The 22,256-nt window shown below is 37.3% G+C and overlaps 1 protein-coding gene across 1 annotated transcript; it reads left to right on the top strand.

Moving 5' to 3' along the window:
- The first annotated feature begins 710 nt into the window (after positions 1-710).
- MCM5 (minichromosome maintenance complex component 5) lies at positions 711-18,680 on the top strand. Its single transcript, XM_026694950.2, has 17 exons — positions 711-860; positions 1,560-1,735; positions 1,935-2,061; positions 2,513-2,641; positions 4,089-4,261; positions 5,125-5,280; positions 5,645-5,811; positions 6,232-6,403; positions 7,456-7,567; positions 8,484-8,627; positions 9,667-9,732; positions 10,814-10,990; positions 11,723-11,835; positions 12,586-12,714; positions 15,822-15,964; positions 16,619-16,746; positions 18,155-18,680. Exons 2-17 carry the CDS (start codon positions 1,569-1,571, stop codon positions 18,254-18,256), a joined length of 2,205 nt encoding a protein of 734 aa, XP_026550735.1. The 5' UTR covers positions 711-860; positions 1,560-1,568; the 3' UTR covers positions 18,257-18,680.
- The last annotated feature ends 3,576 nt before the right edge of the window (positions 18,681-22,256 follow it).

Raw genomic sequence — 22,256 nt, 5'->3', positions numbered from 1 at the left:
AATAAATATTAATATTTAATAATTATTAAATATTAATTTATTAATATTTAATAAAATATTTGATCTTACATAATATACTTAAAACCGTAATGCACTGATTTGTTACTAAAAATCTTTTTAAAATAATTTTATTAAAAACTTTTAAAAATTGTCTTGCACTTTTAGCTGACTTTGATATTTCTTTTTTCTTCATTTTGCATTATTTTTATGCTTTTAAATATTAGTCTAACTCTAACATATGGCAGATACATCAAATTCTGCTTTAAATCTTTTACACACACACACCCCTCTTGCTTTAGGGTAGTGACAAAACAAAATCAACGGATGTATCTTCTTATATTTTCTGGCTTGGAAAAGACAAGTTTTATTTGTAGGACGACCTTCTTCCATGGCTATGAAGGTAACAAATCTACACGCGAACGCGATGGCGAATTTCGCGAAAAGCGCCGAATCTCTCCCATTTCGAGGCACAGGCGCCATTTTAAACCTTCCTTTCCTTTTCCGCAATAAGCAATAAGTTTTGGCGCCAAAAAAAAACTTCCTCTGGCTTGCGGACGGCTAACCAATTCGGTAAAGGAAAAGTTGATTAAAGAGGCGGGACCTGATTTAGGTCGCCTCCAATCGCTTTCGGCGCTTGCTGCCGCCGTTCTCTCGCGCCCTTAAAGAATGAGTTTAAAGGACAGAGTTTTTAGCCAATCGCCACACGTCCTGCTGCCCTTGAGCCAATGACAGCGCGCAAAGCGTGACTGCCAGCGAATCCAGAATTTTTTTTCATTACTTTTTGCCGCGAAAACGTCCCCAGAGTTCTAGCGAGCGAGTCGTTCTGCGAGGGGTTTCTCTGTCTACGGCTGGAAAGGCAGGTGAGGGGCGCTGGGGTCAGGGGCGCGCGTTAGAGCGATACCTGCTTGTATGCCTTTGGGTCGGATCTTGGTCTGTTCAGGAGAGGCGGTGCTCATTTCTAAAACAATGTTCCTCCAAGCATTTCTTGTATATCCCAAAGTCAACTTTTGCACGACTCCCATCCTTCCCCACTATGATGGTAACTTGGAGAACTTGGCTGGGTCGATTGCATCAAAGTTGGCTGGTTATAACGTGCTCTTCAAAAATAGGACAATTCCTGTCTGCAGTTTTTCAGCTTAAAAACACAGGTCTCCTGTTGTCAGTTATACTAGGGAACCCGAGGCTCTCGTCCTATTGCTGAATTACATCGTCTATCTATCTCTGTCTATTTCTATCTATCTACCTGATTATAATTATTGGGAATTATTGCTTTGCAATAGTAAAATCATAAACTATCCATATGCCATAGAGAAAAGGGGAAATGATGCAAAAGAAGATGCTGTCTTGTATAAGACCTGTAGGGTAAAAGTAATACACTTTGCACATGCTCAGAAGTGTTTTCCCGATATTTTAAACTGGAGCATTGGCTTAATTGTAATGATTAAATTTAATGCTGACCTGCTTCCTGCTACTCTAGACTTAATATAAGTTGTGAAACCTATATTTGTAATGTATCTTACTGGTATCTTTCAGCTCCATTCTGGTTTTTTTTTTTCCAGAGAATCATCATGTCTGGTTTTGATGACCCTGGCATTTTCTACAGTGATAGCTTTGGTGGAGACCCAATTGCAGATGAAGGACAAGTTCAAAGGTCCCAGCTGCAGAAACGCTTCAAAGAGTTTTTAAGACAGTATCGTACTGGAACAGACAGGACTGGCTTCTCTTTCAAATACAGGTGCCCTTTCTCTTTTGGAAAACTTAAAACAGTTGTTTAGACTAGAGCATTTTAAGTTGAAATACCTTTGAAGCGTTGGTAAATATATCAGAATAAGATAACTTGCCCTAGAGTTCTGCAGCTTTGTGCATAGTTGTGAATGTTATTCCAATAAATATATTAATGGGTCTCTTTTTCCCCCCTCCCACTATATTGAAAGAGATGAGCTCAAACGTCATTATAATGTTGGACAATATTGGATTGAGGTGGAGATAGAAGATTTGGCAAGCTTTGATGAAGATCTGTCAAACTATATATACAAGCAGCCTGTGGAGCATCTTCAACTGGTACCTACATGGAACATGGGAGAAATGTGTGGGAGGTTGCAGTTAGATACTGGAATGATGCCTTGTAGAGATTCAGACTGCTGGTCCATCTAGCTTAATACTGATGACAGCAACTCTTCTGGGTTTCAAACTGGAATATTTTATTGCCCAGCTAGAAATGTGGACTAATACTCCTGAGGCTTTCTGCCTGTAAAGACTGTGTTTTATTACTGAACTATCCCCTTTCTGCCTTTTTTATGTATAAATATTCCATGGTATAATTAACTAGCTATGCCCTATTCCAGAATTCTCTATTATTTTCTTCTCACTCCAATCATTACTTTTCTAACTAAAACTTAATGTTCTATTATTAGACTACTTTTCAGCTATTTCTGTCCAATGGGGCCTTCTTCTTTAAGAAAAGGCGAATGCCTTTCTTCCTATATTTTAAACAATTTCATTTCTTTCTTAGCTGGAAGAAGCTGCAAAAGAGGTAGCTGATGAAGTAACACGTCCTCGGCCAAAAGGAGAAGAAACTCTTCAGGATATTCAAGTTATGCTCAGATCAGATTCCAATCCATCCAACATCCGAAATCTCAAGGTAAGTTAGAACCTCAGCCTTATGAACTATGGCTGGTTTCATAAAGCTAAACAGGGTCAGACCTGCTAAGTGTTTGAATAGAAAGGTCCCAGGAAACTGCAGAATTTTAGCCAGAGATATCTTCAAGGTATAGTAAAACAGAAATAAAAATGGCACTCACAAAGGTGTAATCAGAGCTCTACCCAATTTTTATGTGCATTGCACTTAAGACCACCATCTTTAATTTTTTTTATTACACACTGCAGAAACCCCTGTTTGTACCATAACTTAGTTTGAGAGGTAAAACCCTGGAAGAACCGAATGGCAAATCATTTCCATGCTGTTTCCAAGAAATTTGAAGTTGAGAAGAAGCTCAATTTAAAATAGGCTATTTTTTAAAGATTCACTCAAAATGAGGTTGGTTTTTGTAGAGTTAATGAAGGTTCCCTCTGCATTTGCCAGCATTGCTGTAGTGTTGTAATAGAAATCTCTATTAGCTTAATTTTGCCAATAAGGTATAATTTTCTTTCCAATTTATTGTTTAGAATTTCTTTATATTGATAGCTGCCTTAAGGAATCTTTGTAGTTATCTACATTTACTCTAAAATGTGAAAGAAAAGTTATATCAAAACTCTTATTTTTGTGGAGGGACAGTTTGATATAGTGGTTAAGATGCTGCCCTAAAAACTAGAAGTCTATGAGTTCTAGTCCAGCCTTAGACAGGAAAACTGGCTGGATGACATTGGACCAGTCATTCTCTTAGTCCAACCCACTTCACAGAGCTGGGGAGGGGGAGAAGGAAGGAGTATTAAGAATGTTTGCTGCCTATAATTTCTTTTAAAGGCAGAATAAAAATCTTAAAACCTAGTTCAATGCCAACTTTCATCTCATCAGATGCTTTGTACCACAAAATTAATATTTATTTTCTTTGTTGTACCTAGTCATGAATAAAGTATGCACACATATTTCTTGTGAGGGCAATTTAATTGCCTCCAGGTGCCTCACAATCCTTTGAAAAAATTGGAAGATGCCAAAATAATTAACTGGACATCATGGAAGAGGCCTTTATGCATGCACGGAATCTTCTGACTATTCCAGATGTTGCAGGAGGAGGATGCAGATGAAACCCTAGTGAAATATAAAGCAGTGCAGGTGTTTTGCAGTAGGAAACAGGGAACTTGTAGCTTCAGAAAGCAGATTCAAAGGAACATTTCATTCTGAAATTCATTTAAATGTAGAACATAAGAGCCCTATGTTCTTGGGTTGCAATAAGTATATGTATGACATGCTTTTATATGCCTCATTCTGCATTTTTGTGTCTCCTACAAATTGGAATATTATATTATGAACACCTTGTAGTGACTGTGGAAAAGAGATTTGGATTTCTGTATCTTTGGATGCTCTGGGTATATATATTTTCTTTTGCAGATTTCATAACGGTTGTAATTTCTCCTTGTTTGTTTTGAAGTCTGAACAGATGTCACATTTGGTGAAGATCCCAGGAATCATTATTGCTGCAACTCCTGTGAGAGCCAAAGCAACCAGGATCACCATTCAATGCCGTACTTGCCGAAATATAATACCTAACATAGCTTTACGTCCAGGCCTGGAAGGATATGCTCTTCCTCGGAAGTGCAGCACGTAAGGGAATAGGATGCATTTCCTTTCAGATTTTAGTGAAATTTACTTCTTGAGTGAGACATATATGATTATGACACACATGATTATGTTGCTTTGCATTTGTTTACAGAGGATTCCTATATATACTTTCTCACTAGCATGCCCTATTAAGCTTCATTAGAATTATTCTCAAATAATTTGCCTAAGATTATAGCCTTTGTTATATTTGTTTCCTTTCATTTAAGGCAAAGTTGGGCAAATTTTATGCCATCCAGATATTTGGATTAATTCCTATTAGCCCCAAACATCTTAGTAAAGGTTTGGGAGAGTTCTAGTGCAAAAACATTTGGAACATGTTTGTTTCGTTAATATTATATAGAGCTTTTGGGGGAGGGGAGTTCTTGGAGAAAATCTGTAATTTGAATTGAAACCTGCACAGATCAATTAAAAACAGTGTTTTCCTGTACCCCAGAAAGATTAAAACGTATTTAATAAACCTAAACTGAGTTCATAAAAAAATTGAGCTCTGAATTTCCAAACAAGGTAATATGCAAAACAGTTCCATTTGAATGCAGTGTAGTGTTGAAGTATGAGATTGAACACTACACCACTAGCAGTGAAGTGGCTGGTATTGTTTAATTAGCCAACTCTTAATACAACTGCAAGAATTTGGGTTAAAGTTTAGTGGGTATGTGGATCTCAGATTTGCATCTGAGATATCCAGATTCAAAGTTTATTTTAGATAACTGGACAAATTTGGTACCCATGGTATTGGTATTTCCAAAATTTGTAACACTAAAGTCTCATTAGAATGATCAAGACAGACATTATAAAATAGTAAAACTGTTCCCATTTTACCTGCACTGTCTTTCTTTTCACTTCAGGGAACAGACTAACCTAGCAAAATGTCCTTTGGATCCATATTTCATTGTTCCAGACAAGTGTAAATGTGTGGATTTCCAGACACTAAAACTTCAAGAGTCTCCTGATGCTGTTCCTCATGGAGAATTGCCTCGACACATGCAGCTCTATTGTGACAGGTGATGCCTCTGGATTCTTTAGCAGGATAGGACTGTGGTGCTACAAGAGACTCAGTCAAGTAGAAAAACCCAAACCAAATATGTTGTTGTGTCCATGGTTAAAACTTTTAGATGCTTGTGTGCATTCATATTCATGCTTAAGGCAGAATTTGGTTGTTTCAGTACATAAAATGGAAAACTGAATTAGCTAAATATGGGCATAAATACAGTTGTTAGTGGTGCTTATCCATGTTATGTGGTCCTCAAGGTGTTTGTGAGTTGGCAGCACCTGCCATTAGCAAAAATCATAGACAGGGTTCAAGAGCTATCCTTTTTGTTCCATTTTAAATTGCTTTTCCTTCCTTCCTTGCTCTTAATTTTCCAGATATCTGTGTGACAAAGTTGTCCCTGGGAACAGAGCTACCATCATAGGCGTTTACTCAATCAAAAAAGCAGGCCTCACAAAGATCAAGAGCCGGAACAACGTTGGAGTTGGCATCAGGAGCTCCTACATCCGGGTGGTGGGAATCCAAGTAGACACCGAAGGCTCAGGTAAAGCTTTAATTTGGAAGCCTGGGTCTTATGTGAGATTTTGAATCATCCCATACTTTTTTGCTCTCCTGTTCTTTTGACTAGGGAACATGCTGGTCAAAAGCGAACTTGTGTTGTTGTGACCTGAAAATTACTGACTCCAACTCTTATCTATTCTACCTTTCTAATGTAGTCCTTATCAGATTAAAACCAATATTAACATGGGGACTTAAGACTATTTAATACAAATGATTGGTGAAATTTCTCAAAATAGTCATGCTGTCTAATGTCAATAGTACTTTGTTAGTATGACTGATAAGGTATTACATAAGATGTATGCATTTATTAGAATTATATCAGAACAACCCTGCAAACTAGGTTTGGCATGCATATGCTGTCTCTTTCTACTACTTCCACCTTTCAATTTTTGTTTTTCTCCAGGACGCAGTGTCAGTGGCTCAGTGACACCTCAGGAAGAAGAGGAGTTTCGACATTTGACTTCCATGCCTAATATTTATGATATGATTGCCAAAAGCATTGCTCCTTCCATTTATGGTAGTAATGATATCAAGAAGGCGATTGCATGCATGCTTTTTGGAGGCTCTCGAAAGAGGTAATTGGCAAAAGAGAGGTAACGGGGTATCATAAGGAAAGAAAGTCATACAGGCTTATCTTTGTTTTATCTTACTGTGAAGCAGCCATTTTATTTACTTAAGATTTTCCTTACTTTTATCATATCTATTCCTGGGAAAGAAAATAGTGCTGTTTACCCAACAGTACGTGAAAAGGAAAGAGCAGCTATCTGTTACATGGTGTTTTCTTTTATTGAATTAGAATGGAAGGGAAAAAGAATAGCTACCTCTGCTCCATTTCCAATTCCCTTTGGGCTTTGATGTTCTTAATAACTACTCTTAGACCGCCTCTAAAGGAAAAAATATCTCAAATAGCAAATGTGAGTGATTATTGTTGGCAGATGGAACCAAAATAGTCTTGCAGAGAAAGGTGCATCAGCATGATTGAATAAGCACCAGAATTTTTTTTTAACTTACTGCTTCTCTAAGATTTTGGTCTCAGGATCACTTAACTTTCTTAAAACTAATTTTTCAAAAATAACATTGGTTTATGTGGGTTATAACAATTGGTATTTACTATATTAGAAATTAAAATTGAAAAATTTCAAAATTTTATTTGACTTTGTAAACCACATGATGGGTCTCTGAACTTCCAGGGTATCCAGACCATCCACTGAGCTAGACAATGAAAGCTTGTTGGATAGAATGATAAACATTATTCCATAATACACAGGTAATTCTGTGACCTAGATGTTTCTGAAGTGAATCTCCTACTTCTCTTTCTATGAGTTGTTAGGATCAGCAACAGTTGAGGATTCACCTCTGCTGTTAAAACTTGTAGAGTGCTGGACGAAAGCATACCTGGTTGGAATCAGATAGATGTTTCTGTGAGAAAAATCTCAGCAGATCTAATTTGTGTTCAGACTTGTTTGATATTTGGGGATTAATAAAATGTTAATAAGGAGTGCAGAATGTCTATTGCAAATAATTACCCCAGCTGCTTCCTAGTCAGTTCAGCGATATTTTAATTTAATAGGAACTTTCTAACAAACAGTTCATATTCAGTTTCTGATCAGTTTCTCTCAATTTACAGACTTCCAGATGGGTTAACTCGTAGAGGGGATATTAATTTGCTCATGATGGGAGATCCCGGAACTGCCAAGTCTCAGCTGTTAAAATTTGTAGAAAGATGTTCACCGATAGGAGTAAGTAACTTGTAGGGCAGTTATGTACCTGATCCATAGGCATATCATTTTAATTACTTAAATTATACATTGTCATTCCACTAGTTTAAAAGCTTATTCATCTTTTTTTTTATTTTATTGTATAAACTCTGAATAATGCTGATATTAGAGATTGTCTTGTTTGAGAAGTCTGCTTGTTGACTTGTACATGGAAAATTGGGTGGTATGATGTGAGGGATGAAAAGATAAACTTGGGAAAAATTGCTGATTGCAAGGTGCGTTTCTAAGGTTGATAACAATCCAGGCTAAGTTACTACTTATAGCTGAGTGATCAAAGACTAATAATGTATGTCGAGTACCAGGGGAATGAAGAGTTGAAGGTAGAGTCCTTAATACATTTTATTTTTAAGCCAAGAATTTCTACTTGGCTAATGTGGGAGCTCGAGGCCTTTGTAATTGTAGTGCCCTAAACAGTAAAAAGCAAAGACAGGGATGTTACATAGTGAGCTAGTTTGATGTAGTGGTTAAGGGACTGACCAAGAAACCAGGAGACTCCGTTCCAGTCTTCTGTTAGGTATGAAAATTGGCTAGGTGATTTGGGGTGTATCACTCTCAGCCCAGCCCTGCTCATACGGTTATTGTGGGGAAAGTAGGACATAGCAAATTAATTATGCTCATCATCATGAGTTATACATAAAAAGGCAGCATGAATCTACAAATCCACAATTTTCACTTAGAAGTAAGTCAAGATCTGAACTATGTTTCAGAGTATAAATTTAAGTTATAGAAAGGCACATTCCACATTAATGGAGCAGTTTAAATGGGAAGCCATTTCAGAAATGAACAAGTTTTTTCTCCTTTTGCTATCAAGCAGAAATTCTGGCCTGTGAAATATTTGAGTAACATTACTCATTAGTCTCCTTTCTCCCTCTTTCAGGTCTATACTTCAGGCAAAGGCAGCAGTGCAGCTGGTCTGACTGCCTCAGTGATTAGAGATGCAGCTACACGGAGCTTCTTTGTAGAAGGTGGAGCCATGGTCTTGGCTGATGGAGGAGTGGTTTGCATTGACGAGTTTGACAAGGTACAGACGGAAGGGTTAGCAAAAAAAACCTCTGTTGTATAACTGCCAAGAAATGTGTGTGGGGTATGTGTATGTGTTTTCATTGGGCTTTAAGATTGGAATACAGTTGGTTCTTGCTTAACAACCAGTCACTGAGCAAATGTCTATGGAGATTCTCAGTCATCCAGGTCATGGTTGCCCCAGAAGTGCTTTTTCAAGAGGCAGCTGGACTTTCTTGTTTTTCTTTGAAGACATTCCACTTCTCATCCAGTCGGAGCTGAAGAAGCTTCTTGGATGAGAAGCGAAACGTCTTCAAAGAAAAACCACAACATCCAGTTGCCTCTTGAAAAAAAAAAAAAAAAAACCTTTGGGGCAGTCATTAACAATAGTTCAAAGTTACAATGGACCCCTCCCCAATGCTACTTATAACCCAGTTTTTAAGTTCCAACAGTCATGCACATCTGCACCCCCATGGTTGGGTGATCACGTTTTGGGTGCTTGGCAATTGGCTCACATTTACAGGCATTTGCAATATCCTGTGGTCATATTTTATGCCACTTTCTGGCATTTACCTTGGTTTCCAACAAAAAATGTCCACTGTGTATAAAGGATTTGTTAATGACCATGATGTTTGCTTAACAATTGCCAAAAATGGTCATAAAATCAGATGTGGTCACATGGTGACCCATTTAACAATCACTATGACTTATGATTGTATTTGAGCTCAGAATTATGGTGATAAGTCTAGGACTATGCATATTAACTTCAAGTCACATTAAGAAGGGAGCTTTATATAAATATATGCATTCATTTAAAAAATGGAGAATAGTAAAACTTCTGTAATTCAAGAAACTCCAAACCAGCTTAAGCTCAAAAATGTATTTATTTAATTTGTGATGAAAGTGAGCTACCAGCTTTACTGTGAATACCAACTTTCATAAAAGAACACATAATTGACTATTGCTTTGAATATTATTTCAAAACTTTTAACAAAAATTTTAACAAAATGGTTTCTCCTATATATGATAATTTGGCCTGTTTTCCCCCTTCTTTGAAAAAGATGCGTGAAGATGATAGAGTGGCCATCCATGAAGCTATGGAGCAGCAGACCATCTCCATTGCCAAGGTGAACTTACCATACCAGCTTCTGAGAAAACTTCACAGTTACTTTTTCCAGTGCATTTTTTTCCATTCATTGACAAACGAGTATGGCTTTAAACCAGGGACTATTTATTTCTGTCCAAGGATGAAATTGACTCTGGATAAATTGCAAAGAGGTGTGTGGAATGCACAGTAGCAAGTAGGTGACCCCAAAGCATGAAAAATGGACCATTCTGCTGACTTATTTGCCTGAAGCCTTTTATGCATTTAAATAAGCTTCTGGAAATCCTCTCCATTGCAGATTCTCAGTTGATCTTATTTGAAAATAACTATAAAACTTTGCAAGTGAAAAATACTCAAAGGAACTGAAGATCAAAAGGTTTTTTATCAGAAAAAATGAAGTTAGGAGAGAAGCCAGTGGGTTATATCAGTAGGTTTGAAGGCTTTGTTTAGCTAATAGGCTGGGGGCTGTTCAGGCCAGCCTTAAAATATCAAATGAGATCGAGTTCATTCTTCTTTATCAGGACTGAATAGCATTTTTGGTGCCAAGGGCTTCATTTTTCCTTTGCACCCTGTCCAGGACCACAGTGAGCATAACGGTAACATTATGCGGTTGCAACAGTGGGCAGAGAAGAATATTTTTATTCTTTTTTGTGTTGTAAACTTTAAAGTAGGAAGTTTTTTTCCCAGTGGGACCAGTCTATCAGGGCAACCTGATCTATCCAATTATGGGATGGGGCATACTGCTTCCTTTTTTTCTTTGTCGGTAAAACATAAATTTAACACAAAAATTTAAAGTAGGAAGTGAGTATTTTTACTGTTTTACAGAGGCTTAAGGTTTGGTCCCTAACCCTGACAATAATTAAATTGATTCAGCTTTTGTATAGAGAGTTAAGAGTGCCTCACTGTGGGCCATTGGTTATAGATTATTACACATTTTTTAATGGAACATGATGGGGGAAATGTTCCAGGCTGATTTACATCTTACTCTTAAATTTCAGTTTTTTTAACTGTAGGCCCAGTACAGTAAGAACTTGCATAAGTCCCTCATTTTGACTGTACTACATGCTGGTTAATACAGTTTTTTCCTTTGTGCAATCGTGCAGGCTGGTATCACCACTACCCTAAATTCACGCTGTTCTGTGTTAGCGGCTGCAAACTCCGTGTTTGGACGCTGGGATGAAACTAAAGGAGATGAGAACATAGACTTCATGCCCACCATTCTGTCCCGATTTGATATGATCTTCATCGTCAAAGATGAGCACAATGAGGAAAGAGACATGGTGGGTTGTTTGAATAGCCCAGTACAATGTGGGAGAAGGTGTGGGATTATTTTTTTTTTAAATTGTAGAAACAATGGCACAAAGACTTGATTTTTGTGAAAGCCTATATTTCATTTCTTTTATATAACAGAATACTTCAAAAAGAAGGGTTAGATAAGGAGTGCAATTCTATACTCTAACAGCTCTAGAGAATTTAGCCAATATTTTACACTTCCTTATAAAACAAAAAACAAAGCTAGCATTCAGAAGGTAGAAAGTATTTTGCAAATTTAGGTCCTATAGTATTCAAATGTTATCTCTGCCCTGGAAAGTATTGTAAAACTGTTTATAAATTCTACAAGACTTATAGACTGTGCTTTCATGTTACACTTACCCAAGATTAGCATAACCGTAATCCATTTAATCAATTCTTCTATGTTCACATGATATAGTGACTAAGTACATATGAATGAGTCCAATAAAGTTTGATTGCCTATTTATGTGTTGTACAAACATACCCTAAATTGCTCTCCAAAGATTATATAAAAGGGTGGAATACGGTATAATAACCCTTTACTACATAAAAAGAGCAGTCAGTGCTTTTTTAAAGGAATGGTAATGGCAGATCTCTTGCAGGCTTCAAAAAAGTTAGCATGCAGAAGTAATAAAGCCGCTGTACTAATAGTAAATGCAGAAGACAGTTTCAGTGTTGTTTTTTTCCTTCTAGTTAATTTGTTATTTGTTGTTCCCTAGACCCTGGCCAAGCATGTGATGTCACTACATGTAAGTGCCTTAACCCAGACACAGGCAGTCGAGGGTGAGATTGAGCTATATAAACTGAAGAAGCTGATTGCCTACTGCAGAGCGTGAGTAGGACAACTGTAGCTGTAATTATATGGAAAGAGCGGTGGAAACCTTTCAAGCATGCTTCAGATTAATAAAAACTAGGTTTTGCTTTGGTTCTAGAGATTCAAAAGGTCTTCAGCTCAGTGCTGAAGCAAAATCAAAAATTTCCTTCACTCTGGCTCAAGGGCCAGGGTGACATTTCAGCAGCAAAGATGCCTTCCCTCAAGAGCCCCTAATGTAGCATTCCACGTTAAGGAGTGTAGAAGAGAAGCCCACTCAACTATCCTTAATATGTTTCATGATGCTATAAGTTTCCAGAAGATACTAGAGAAGAAAAGGCATTAGGAAATCACTTTAGAACAGGGGTGTCAAACTGGCTTCGTCACAGCAGCATCACATGACATATCAGGACTTTTTCCCCCTTCGTTAAACCAGGCCGGTGGCGGAACCAGCACGTGATGCATCCAGCCGCGGGCCACAAGTTTGACACCCCTGCTTTAGAACACCCACTTTCATTTCATAAATTGAGCAGCCTGGAAACTAAGTTCATATATTATATTAAGGTGTCCTAACAGTGGTTTGTTTAAGAAGTCACAGTGAAAGTGGCTTATTAACAACATACTGAATTATATTATTACTTGCTAGTGTTTACAAATTTGGTTTGTGACTGCCATAAGAATTAAAAATTTGGTGAGACAAAATGATCTTGTATTTATGTGTATGTATAAATGTGTGTGTGTGTGTGTTAAGATTTTTATTTGTTCCCGTAGGAAATGTGGTCCTCGTCTCTCTGCAGAAGCTGCAGAGAAATTGAAGAACCGCTATATCCTTATGCGCAGTGGTGCCCGTGAACATGAACGAGAAAGCGACCGTCGTTCCAACATTCCCATTACAATAAGGTAAGGGGAAGTATGTATCTGGGTTTCAGGTGTGGAACTAAATAACAGTTATTTAGTCCCCCTGTACAGTTTCTGATTCTCTCAAGTGTGTCATTAGACAAAAAGGTTCGTGTTATTTTTCAGGATAGATGTCTAGCCAATAAATACACATAAGGATGTGCAAAGTCTTCTGTGCGCAAACTGTTCCATGCACAAAAAGCTGGTTTGATCAGTGACTGAACCGAAACATGCACGTCTGGGGATAGAGGGGGAAATTGGCCTGTCCAGATAGCAAACTAGGAATGTTTTGATTTGTACAGGAATTGTTTTGGTATGTGGAGAGCAGAGAAAGATAAGAATGTTGGCAGCTGGGAGGATGAGCGAAAGATACTGGGAAGATGGAGAGGAGGTATGATGGGCTATACCAGTGGTTCTTAACCTTTTTGAAAGAATCGCCCCCCTTGAGCCATTGAGGAAGTTATCATTGCTCCCCTCCCCCAACATAACCTGTCAATCACAACACAGGGAAATAATTCTTTAATTTATGCAAACACGTTTTTTGTTTTCTTTAAAATTGTCATCAGGACATATTGATGCAAATAATTTATTTCCAGTCTTTTTCCCATATCTCAACTGTGTGAAAAATACTGATGCCACTCATCACTTTACTCCCAAACTTTGTGATACAAGTATTTCATTATTATCTTATTTATTCAAGACACTTAAATGCAATGACCACTGAAAACAAAAGCTTACATTATGATCAATATTTTATTGTAATATTTTTCCAAAAATATTGTCTTCTTTTAGCATTTATAAGGCCTGCATTGCACTGATAGTTAGTAAAAGTGCATGTAAGAAAATGAAATGCCCGAAAAAAACAGTAACATTTAATGTTTTAATTACAAGTGAATTTTAAGACAAACCGCAATGCAGGAACTAAGAATTTCAAGACGAAAACTCTGAAACTAAATTAAGATATATATTCATGCACACTGTAAAAAGGGTTAAAAAGACACAAAGAAAATTTTTACAGAACATTGTTAAAAACAGTTCAATCCACTAATAGCGAGCCATCTGATGTTTTTGTACGATAGATATACAGCTGTTCGCTGTATGAAAAAAGTCTTAAAAGTGTCCCCAAAACTTCTTGCTCCATCGGCCCCATATCACCCCCCCTTCTGTTCCTTCACCCCCGCATCGCCCCTTTTCGTTCCATCACCCCCCTGAAAAATGAAATCGCCCCCTGGGGGGCGATATCGCCCAAGTTAAGAACCACTGCTCTATACTACGTTAGAATTTTGCAATGGGAATATCAGGATGAATGGACCAGTGGGGATAGGTCACATTAAAATTTGCTGAGAGAAGATGGGGATACACATAATAGCCTTGCTCTCTACTCATTTCTGTTCTGTTTCATCTGGAATCAGTTAATGCAGAACCATAAGAACGGGACAATTTATTCCAGGTTCAAAAGATTTTTGCAATCTCATGCATGCTCCTAGTTACGTATAAATCAGAACGTCTGGGTGCAACTTTTCAGACTAACAAATGTTATTAAAAGGCATAAACCTTGCTTTCCCCCTTTCTGTTGTTTCTTGACATAATGTCCCCTTTTCACCTTATTCTTCTCTTTTTGGGCTGTTTTTCCAGATCTTAAAGACCTCTTTTCCTTTTTCTCTTGCTTTTTCCCTTCTCCAATCAAAGTCATTTGTTCATCAAAGATGGCTTCTTCTTCTTTGTCCCCATCATCCTGTTGTTCATTCTGCTTCACATAAATATAAACCGCCATTTCTAAGTATTGAAAAATAGTGCCAAGACCATCTTTCCCTCCTTGTTTTTCTCTTTCATATTTTTGATATATAAGTTTCAATCCATCCACAGATGATGCCATTGTGTAGAGAAAAGTTTTTCCAAACAACCACCCAAATGTTTTAATCAAAAATAATTCTCAAAGGTTCCAAAATCACCAAACAATCCAAACAGACTATTTCTTTTAGATACCTTCTTCTTCTTCACTTTCTCTTTCTGGGGTTAAAGTAATCACAATTTATATATTTTTATCCTTTTCAAATATATATTTTTGGAAGTTTTTTTTTTAATGTTTAACAACTCTTTGCAGTTCTAGGCAATCTTCTCCTTATTTTCAAATTTTGCTCCAATTTTTCCCCTCTCCCTTCCCACTCACAGCCAAAAGGTTTTTTTCTCTCCGCTGTCACTTTAGGAAGGAGAGTAGAACAAAGAAAAACTTTCCCCTTTAGAGTATTCGCAGCTTGTAACTCTCACAAGGAACAATATATACTTAGCAGCCTTCAAGGTTCCAGGTCACTTTCTCCCGTCTTGTCCCGGTTAGAAGCAACTTTCACTGTTCTTCCAGCTTTCTCCCTCCTGCACCTGCTTGTCCGGCTGCAGCTTTCTTCGTGGCAGCCATTGCTGACCGCCGTTCCTCCGCTTGGGAGAAGGGGTTTTGCCGGCTGGGGAGGGGTCTGCGACACCCCCAAGCCCCTGTCCGGATCCCCCTGTCTTCAGCTGCCTCTACGGGGCAGCTATATCCCCAGATCCAAACGGATCGGGGAACCTTAATGACACGCGCAGCAGGGATCGCGCAGTATCGCGAATCCCTGCCGCCGCCGAAACCTTGCAAACCGGAAGTCTCCAAAAGGCATAAACCTTGATGAACTTGAGGTCTGCCCATCTGATGCATCTTGCAATGTCTGGATACACATTATCACTGGAAAGTTGAATACAGTGAGAACTTGAGCTTACATTATGATCAATATTTTATTGTAATATTTTTCCAAAAATACTGTCTTCTTTCAGCACTTATAAGGCCTGCATTGCACTGACAGTTAGTAAAAGTGCATATAAAATCCAAAGTAAATAGGATGTTTACTTTGCCTTGTTTCAGGAAGTTGGGATTATTTCCTAAGATGAAGAAAAAGAGAATAGAGTTTGAAAAGACATGCTGAATTGATCCTTGGCCAAATGTAATTTCCGGTTAATATTTCTATTGATTTAGTGCTTCACCCTTTTTCTTTTTTCTTTTATGTTTTTGAAGACTTCTCATGGTTATTTCTTCCATTTCTTTTATATTATTTTAATAAAGCTTTTTCATTCATTCCATGCAGGCAGCTGGAGGCCGTTGTGCGAATAGCAGAATCCCTCAGTAAGATGAAGCTCCAACCTTTTGCTACTGAGGCAGACGTTGAAGAAGCCTTGAGGCTCTTCCAGGTGTCTACACTTGATGCTGCTATGTCAGGCAACCTCTCAGGTCTGAGTTTCACCAAGGAAATACATGTTGCTTGTGCAGTACTAGAGAGTGAATTGACCAGAGATTACATGTGTTGATAATTTGGCTCTGAAAGGTAATGGTAGATTGCTGATTTTTTTTCAGCATTCAGGCTGCTGGACTTTGAAAAATTAAGATTATTAATTCAATTTTGGAGTATATAGGAGTATAAGAATGAGATACAAAGTATTTTTCTCACATATTTCTTCTGCTGTGATTTTTGTTGGCTGCTAAGAGCCTGAGTACAACTGAGGCGGTGTGTAAATGATATAAATAAATTTAATTTCTTTGCTGTCATCTCCATCTGCAATATTTTATTTACCTTAAGCATTGCTGTAAGGAAAAAGTCTATAGTAATATATATGAAAAGGCTTAGACACACTAATATGCTAAACATATAATTATATCTGATTGAATTTAATAAAGGAACTCTTAGGTGACAAAAAAAATGGTATGAACTTTTCACTTCAATTGTATTAAATTCAGGTGTATTTAAACTGATGAAATCCAACAACAACTCATACTGATACAAAATATATTGTTAATTTTGACTAGATCAGATATCAAAGACGTGAACAATTTATCTCTATAAAGTAATGTATGCCTCGTGTTAATTACAATATATCCTCTCTGTAGGAGTAGAAGGCTTCACTACTCAGGAAGACCAAGAGATGCTGTCTCGCATTGAGAAACAGCTCAAGCGTCGCTTTGCCATTGGCTCCCAAGTATCTGAACACAGCATTATCCAGGATTTTGTGAAGCAAGTAAGTTACCTGAGAGAGAGAGAGAGAGAGAAAGAGAGGCAGTTGGAAGTGCTCTCTCACCTGTTGACAAATCACCTGTATTTGCAGTCCTGTGAAAGTACCATGCATGAAGAGGTTTATGCGCACTTTATCAAGAAGATACGGAACCCCTAGAATGTGTGCTAGAATGTGTGTCTGGCCAAGTTGCAAGATGTGCAGACCTAATTAGTTTTAGTAGAAGGAAGTGTGCTTCAGCCAGAGGTGGTATTCAGCAGGTTCTGACCAGTTCTGGAGAACAAGTAGCGGAAATTTTGAGTAGTTCAGAAAACCGGCAAATACCACCTCTGACTGGCCCCGCCCCCATCTATTCTCTGCCCCCTCCCCCCGAGTCCCAGCTGATCGTCTGGGTCTTTGTTGCCCTGCATAGGAGAACGGAACTGGAAAGCAGGTTAATGGGGTGGGGTGGTGAGGGAATGGATTTTGCAGCAACCTTCCCCCAGGAGTGGGGACGGAATGGTGATTTTACCGTATCCTTCCCCTGCCATGCCCCACCAAGCCACGTCCAAAGAACCAGTAGTAAAAAAAATTGAATCCCATCACTGGCTTCAGCCCACCATAATGTTTATTCGTCACTATTCTAGAACAGCTTTTCCTGTCCTTTGACCCAAGGATTTTGAGAATTGGACTTCCACACATTTGGATGGAGGATGCAAAGGGATCAGGGATATAGGTGGGAGTGCACAGAATTTCACTTCCTCTCAATAGGTGATTTAATACCGTAGAAGGAGAACTAGGTCTCCCTTTGTGTAGAAGTTGATGTACTTTCATTTTGGGAAAGATATGGGGAGCCTTTGACATGCAACTGGTCCCTTAAAGGCAATTCGAAGTTATGACAGATCCCCCCAAAAGTATTTATGACCCAGATTTAAACTTCTGACGGTTGGACTCTCCCCACTGCAGTGAAATGATTGCATTTGGGTCCTTGGCAAACAAGCCCGCATTTATGACTCCTTGTGGCATCCCACAATCAGGTGACCATGATTTATGTTTTTTGCTGGAAACCAGCATTTACTTCCACTTTCCAGCAAAAAAACACCCACTGCAGACAATTGCTTAATGACTGCCACCAAAAAAAATAAAATTGGGTCACATGATGATCTTAATGACCAGCATAATTTACAACCATAATTCCAGGCTCAATTAAGGACAGAAATTGAGAAGTACCTGGAATATTCCCTAATAGACAAATCTACTGTGCTTAATACACTATGTAGGTGAAAATGAAGCTGTCTTTTTTGCTTAATACAAAAATTCAATGATAATTCTCCAGTTTAGCACCATAACTTGTCCATCATTCTCCTTCAAGTTTCATTGTTACATTTAGGTATGTTTTCACAAAATGCCTTTTTCCCTTTTCTTTCTCTCTCAGAAATATCCTGAGCACGCCATCTACAGGGTGCTACAGCTTATGATGCGGCGTGGTGAGATCCAGCATCGCATGCAACGCAAAGTCCTTTATCGCATCAAGTAACATACTGTACGTCTCCTGGAATGTTAAAATAGATTCATTCTCCATGTAATTGGAACTAAATTTTTGCTACTGTTTTCTTACATTTAACAACTGCAACACATCTTTCAGTCCAAAGAAAAATAAATTGGAGTATTGTCCTATTCAGGGAGGTCAAAATGGAGACAGCATAATAATAGCTCTTGCTTTTATTTGTTGCAATTTTCCTGTAAAATGTCACCTTGATATTTTGTTACAATATTAAAAGCTTTTTTTAATGTAATGTAACATGTCTGTAACAAATAAGTGTTCTGTTAAGGGTGTGAGGTAAGATAAAGCTGTTAAGCAGTACAGAGCTAATTTTCTCTAATGTGTTTCTGCTAACTGCTCCCCTCTGATGAAAGCCTCATTGCTCGGTGTAGTAAAATTATATTCTGATCTCTTGTGACTGTCATTGAGGTCAGTGATAGAGAACCAAGGAAAACAAAGAACATACGGAAAACTTCTCCCATGAGAAGTTAAGAGTCCAAAGGCATGTGTACACAACTTGACTTTTGTACTTAGGTTGCGATACTTCAATAGCAATTAGCTGAGCAAGAGTGGTGGAGATCAGAAAACAAATAGGTAGAAAGATCTGTCGCTGAAGGAAGTTACTTCCACCCTCACTCTTTCCTTGAATATGTGAGTTAAGAATCTTACCTCAAGAGTCTCAAAAGTGTAGCTGCATTTTTTTCTTCCTTTGCCCTTTCAAAGTCCAAGCAGGATGAGTATACCTTGGGGCAAGACAGTGACCATGCATAATCCCACCATATAGTGGAAATGTCCCTCCTTTAGTTATGACCCCAAAAAACCCACTGCAATTTCATTTTATTTTGATTTTATTACATGTTAAATCCTACTTTCCACAAGAGTGCATAAAGCAATAAATACTTCATTGGAGAAATTGCGTAAATGTTTGATCATGTTTGCTAATATTTAACAATAAAATAGCTAAAACAGCAGCACTGCATTCTAAAAATAACAAGCCAGTGTGAAGATAGTTGACACAACTATGTGAAGGCTTGATGATGCCTTAAAGTTGTTTGTACTAATAGTTTTTACTAACTGATGCAAACTATTTCTGTCTTTAACCCTGTAGGAAGATTTGCAGTTAGGAAAGATCCATTTCACTCATGAATGAACTCTACAAAGCCACATATTTTCTCTTGTTTTTAAACTGTTTATTAGAACTCTGCAAAGCCAGCGTAAGAGCATTTCAGAATCTCTGTAGTACATACCAAGTATCTCTTTCATTCAAGCAGCCTCAACTTTCCAGCTTGGACTCTTGGATACTGTTTTGGAAAGTTCACACACAATAAAATTCCAAGGATGGAACAAAGATACAGGTGTTGAACAGTTCAAAATGGAGAGCTTTGTGCGTACTCCCAGGTGTTTCAAAACATATATTTTAAAGACTCACTCAGCCTTAGTCTGTGAACCAAACCATAGTTGCTTAATCAAGTGTGCGTTAAAGCCATGGTGTATCTCAATGGATTACCCTGTCTTTTCTGTGCATCGCTACCAGTTTTAGGAAACTGCCCTCTGTTTGGGATTTTGGTTTTGTTTTGTTTGCAAATTATTAGTGCTCCAAGAATGGTTCACCTGTTTTTGCAAAATGAGCAATATGGCTTCCATATGGAAATTCAGAGGTGAATCTTTATTTCTCCCTCTCGTGCTTGTGTTTTCTTGCTTGTAAGTACAATTATACACACATCATTTTCATAGGTTGATTCTGTTTTGTGTGTGTGTAAATAAAGTTATGTAGGGGGTTGCTGTTTGATGGGAGAATAGCCAGAAAGGCGGTTTTCTCCAATTTCGAGCTGCTGGCCTTTTGCTGTGCAACTTTAACAACTTTCTCTTGCTCTAATTTCAGCAGCCAGTAGAGGGTGCTAGAAATTCAAAATCTGCTGGCTTCATAAACAAAATGAAAGTTCATTACTTTACCATAATAAAGGTAACCAAGGTACCCTGGAATTTAAACTTACAAAAAATAACATCGCTCCTGAAGAAGAGTCAGAAGCAGCAAAAGAAAGTGAAAAGGGAAAGGTTTGGCTTTTTTTTTTTCTTCTCTCCTTCCCTATACTGACAACTAAGAGACTTAAATAAGAAATCAGAAAAATCCGCTTTGACATCAATAGGCAATTAAGCTGAAAATAAAACAAAATGCCAAAGGGATAATAAAGATTACTGGACATTAAAAACCTTCTTTTTCATAAGCAGGAAGGGAGAGAAAAAGAATAAGGGCAGGATCTGGAAGAGGGAGGAGACTGCCTGGAATTAAAAAGAATCTAAAGTAAGGCTTCTAAAAGATACATTTTAACTGAAACTTTGCAACTAAATAGTAACCCCAGGAAGAGAAAGTGAAAAAAAAAGCAAAAAAGAAACAGCTTGCGTGTATTTGGATTATTTGGTGATCTTTGGATTTTTGGTTATTATATTTGAATGACTAAAATCAATTGGGTGGTTGTTTAAAAATTTATACAATGGCACCACTTCTGGATGAATTGAAAATGGAACTTAAAAAGTACAAAGAAGATGCACAAGAAGGGAAGGGTTTTTTTGGCTTTGTCTTTTCAATTCTTAGAAATGGAGATTTGGAACTATGAGAAACAACAAGAAAAGACTGCAAAACAAGAAGACTGGGACAAAGAAGAAGCCATCTTTAATGAACAAGTAATTCTATGTGGGGAAGAAAAAGGAAAGGGGGGAAAGAGAATGGAGAATTTAAGGCTTAAAAAAACAACCAAAGAAAAGAAAAATAATTCAAAAAATAAGTATAATACTGGAAAGCAACAGAAAAGGGGACTACAGAAGAGAGAAATAGAGGTAGAGAGACAAGGGGGTAAAAAGGGGAGAGGGAAGAAGGAAAGGAAAAGAAGTTACAAAGGACCGGAGCAAGATATAGAGAAACAGGACCTATTTAGAGATAATGGGTGACAATCTAACTGAAAAAGGGATTCTGTAAAGGTACACAAGATTGTATTGTTATATTAGTAATAGAAATAACTTTAGAAAATTGGAAACAACGTATGATTAAAATGAGGGATAAAATAGTGTAATTTAGTGAAATGTTTGAATAAAATAAGTGAAATAAATGAGAAAATTGAATTAGGAAGGAACGGGAACATTTTAACTAGTCAATGTTTTATAAAATATAAGTGAAGGGGGGGAATTTACTATTAAATATCAGTAGTCATTATTTTTCAGATAGTTTACAGCAGTACATGATATTAATGATATTATTTCTGTACTGTTCTAGACCTTAGCTCTTATATCTATGCACAGATACGAACATCTGAATGTTCCCATAGAAGTATGATATTTAATTGAAAAGTAATGTTAAAGATGTTAAGACTTTAATGAATATTAATGTTAATGATAGAATTGAATTGGAATGGAATGTTGTTTTAATTATATACATTTATATATTTTTTTCTTTTTTTAAGAATACAGTGTGTATTTTAAGAATACCAAGCAGAATCCGAATGGAAGTTATGTATTATATTGAATGTTACAACTTTAGGGAAAAGATATAAAGGTATCATACTCCAATCAGTAACTACAGGAGAAATTTTGTTTAATGAGAAAAGATAATAGATAATTGAAACAGGACAGACAAAAAATATAAATACAATGATTTGAATTGAGATGAGATAATTAAAATAAAATTGAGAAAATTAAAAGAGGGGAGAAGCTATGCAGAAAATGTAAAATAGTAATAAGATATGGAATAGAATATAAAAATGAGCATGAACCTGAATTTGTGTCTGTACGAAGAAATGTAACCCGGGATTATGCTGCTTTCAAAAAAGATGTTTTATTTGTATTTTTTTTTCTCTTTGTGAAAACTCAAATAAAATTTACAAAAATAAATAAATAAAGGAAAGAATAACTCGCTGATGAAGAGACAGCTTGCCCTGTGCTTTTTCCTCCTGAGTGAAATGATGCTGACCGAGCACTGCAGACAGACCACGCTTGTCCTGCA

This window comes from Notechis scutatus, chromosome 6 (genome assembly GCF_049901735.1).
Source record: "Notechis scutatus isolate UNSWTSFEM ecotype Mainland chromosome 6, rNotScu1.2, whole genome shotgun sequence".
Lineage (NCBI taxonomy): Eukaryota > Metazoa > Chordata > Lepidosauria > Squamata > Elapidae > Notechis > Notechis scutatus.
This window is presented reverse-complemented; position numbering and strand designations above follow the sequence as displayed.

Excerpts from the sequence above, each read along its gene's own strand:
- MCM5 (XM_026694950.2), top strand. The coding sequence starts at position 1,569 with ATGTCTGGTTTTGATGACCCTGGCATTTTCTACAGTGATAGCTTTGGT. Across the intron at positions 2,642-4,088 it reads CCAACATCCGAAATCTCAAG|TCTGAACAGATGTCACATTT; the intron begins GTAAGTTAGAAC and ends TTTGTTTTGAAG. Across the intron at positions 12,715-15,821 it reads AACATTCCCATTACAATAAG|GCAGCTGGAGGCCGTTGTGC; the intron begins GTAAGGGGAAGT and ends CATTCCATGCAG.